General features: G+C 43.8%; 1 protein-coding gene across 1 annotated transcript; it reads left to right on the forward strand.

Annotated features, from left to right (window-relative positions):
* Nucleotides 1-1,271: 1,271 nt before the first annotated feature.
* Nucleotides 1,272-1,850, forward strand: LOC123177550 (germin-like protein 8-11; the record flags this gene model as incomplete). Its single annotated transcript, XM_044591234.1, has 2 exons — nucleotides 1,272-1,392; nucleotides 1,521-1,850. Coding segments are annotated over exons 1-2 (451 nt in total), but the record flags the coding sequence as incomplete, so codon positions are not given.
* Nucleotides 1,851-1,902: the final 52 nt, after the last annotated feature.

Consider the following 1,902-nt stretch of genomic DNA (forward strand, 5'->3'; position numbering starts at 1 on the left):
CGATCCCGATGTGTTCGACCCGGTCCACACGCGCTCACCGCGTCGATCGTCGCCACGGCTTATTGAACCCAACAACACACACCTCCAAGAAATTAATCTGTTTATAACTTGGCCACCTGGCCTAGTCTTTTTAATGTATGTTCTCCCTCCGTAAAGAAATATAAGAGCATTTACATCACTACTTTAGAGATCTAAAAGCTCTTATATTTCTTTACAGAGGGAGTACTATTTACAATAGCAAAAGAAGCAGGTGAGGTCTGGTGCCATTAACTTTGTCAGCAAGGCTAACCAGATTGTTAGATTTATACACTGAACTGGTCATGTATGATAAAACTCTTTGCAAGAAGATGTTAACTAGTCTTGCTAAGATCATATGGAATATTTCTGCTCTCCATCGTCATGGCATTTGTATCAGCTCTCCTTTTGGTTGGGCACTTCGTCCATTAATGTCGTCGCTTCTTCCTGCAAGTACTCAACCACTTTGAGAGACATCTGACCAAGTAAATATCCCACTGACATGATGATAACGTATAGGGGCTGCTACAAATCTGCTAACAACTCTGTCGCCCTCTGTTACTGGATTTCATGAAAAAACTATTGGCAAATATATAATTTCATAGTTTGAAAAGGTCAATTGCACGCATGATTCTGTATCAACTACTGAAAAGAACAGGGGTAGTAGTCACTCTATATGTCTTTAGAAATCATGCGCCCATGAATCAAGCCTACGCGTGAGTAAGTGACTTCATCTATGTCGGCATCAAGCTAGAAAATGATTGATTGCCTTACATGACCTGGCTTCTCAACTGCTCTTTGACTGGTTTCGTCCGCACCGGTTCCGACTATGACCAAGTATATGATATCGAATTAAACTAGTGCCAGATGTTTCTTCTCTTAAAAATATTTTCCTTAATAGTGATGGGTGGTGAATTTTCCTGAAATTGACCCTGCATGCATTGTGGCGACTCGGGTGAGACGGAGAGACATTCATAATTACTACTCAGCCGTGCACATCACCATAGAATAGCTTTATATGGCTGTATACTCTGCATTACTTCTTTGAAGGGAAAACGTGTCTTAAATGGGCGTATATGCAGTAGTTTAATTAGTAGCAAGAGACCGGTTCAATTGGTTGGTTGGTTTCACTTGACTAAGTCTACAATTGCTAACGATTTCAGGCGCTGCTCGCTGCAGCTATATAAACTCATACATCCCTGCATGTTCAAACCATCACTCACAAAACAGAAACACAGGAGAGAGAAAAAGATCAGATGGCATCCTCCTCTTCCTTCCTTCTCCTCGCTGTTCTTCTTCCCTTGGTCTCATGGCAGGCCACTGCCTCCGATCCTAGCCCCCTCCAGGACTTTTGTGTCGCCGACATGAATTCACCAGGTACTATCCGGTTCCTCATCATGTTCTCACCAAATAAATATGTTGAAATGAATTTCTGGAAATTATATGCAAGTCGAAACAACTTTGTAAGACCTAAGCTTACATTATAAATCTCTTCTATGCACCAGTACGTGTCAATGGGTTTGTTTGCAAGAACCCAATGGAGGTTAACGTTGATGACTTCTTCAAGGCAGCCGCCCTCGACAAGCCTAGGGTGACCAACAAGGTTGGATCCAACGTCACTTTGATCAACGTCATGCAGATTGCTGGACTCAACACCCTCGGCATCTCAATTGCGCGCATTGACTATGCTCCCTTGGGTCAGAACCCACCACATACGCACCCTCGCGCCACTGAGATCCTCACGGTGCTCGAGGGGACACTGTATGTTGGCTTTGTTACATCCAACCAGCCCGCCCCAAACAGAAACAAGTTCCTCTCGAAGGTGCTCAACAAAGGTGATGTGTTCGTCTTCCCCGTGGGGCTCATCCACTTCCAATTCAACCCCAA

Source organism: Triticum aestivum, unplaced genomic scaffold (assembly GCF_018294505.1).
Source record: "Triticum aestivum cultivar Chinese Spring unplaced genomic scaffold, IWGSC CS RefSeq v2.1 scaffold81267, whole genome shotgun sequence".
Taxonomy (NCBI): Eukaryota; Viridiplantae; Streptophyta; class Magnoliopsida; order Poales; family Poaceae; genus Triticum; species Triticum aestivum.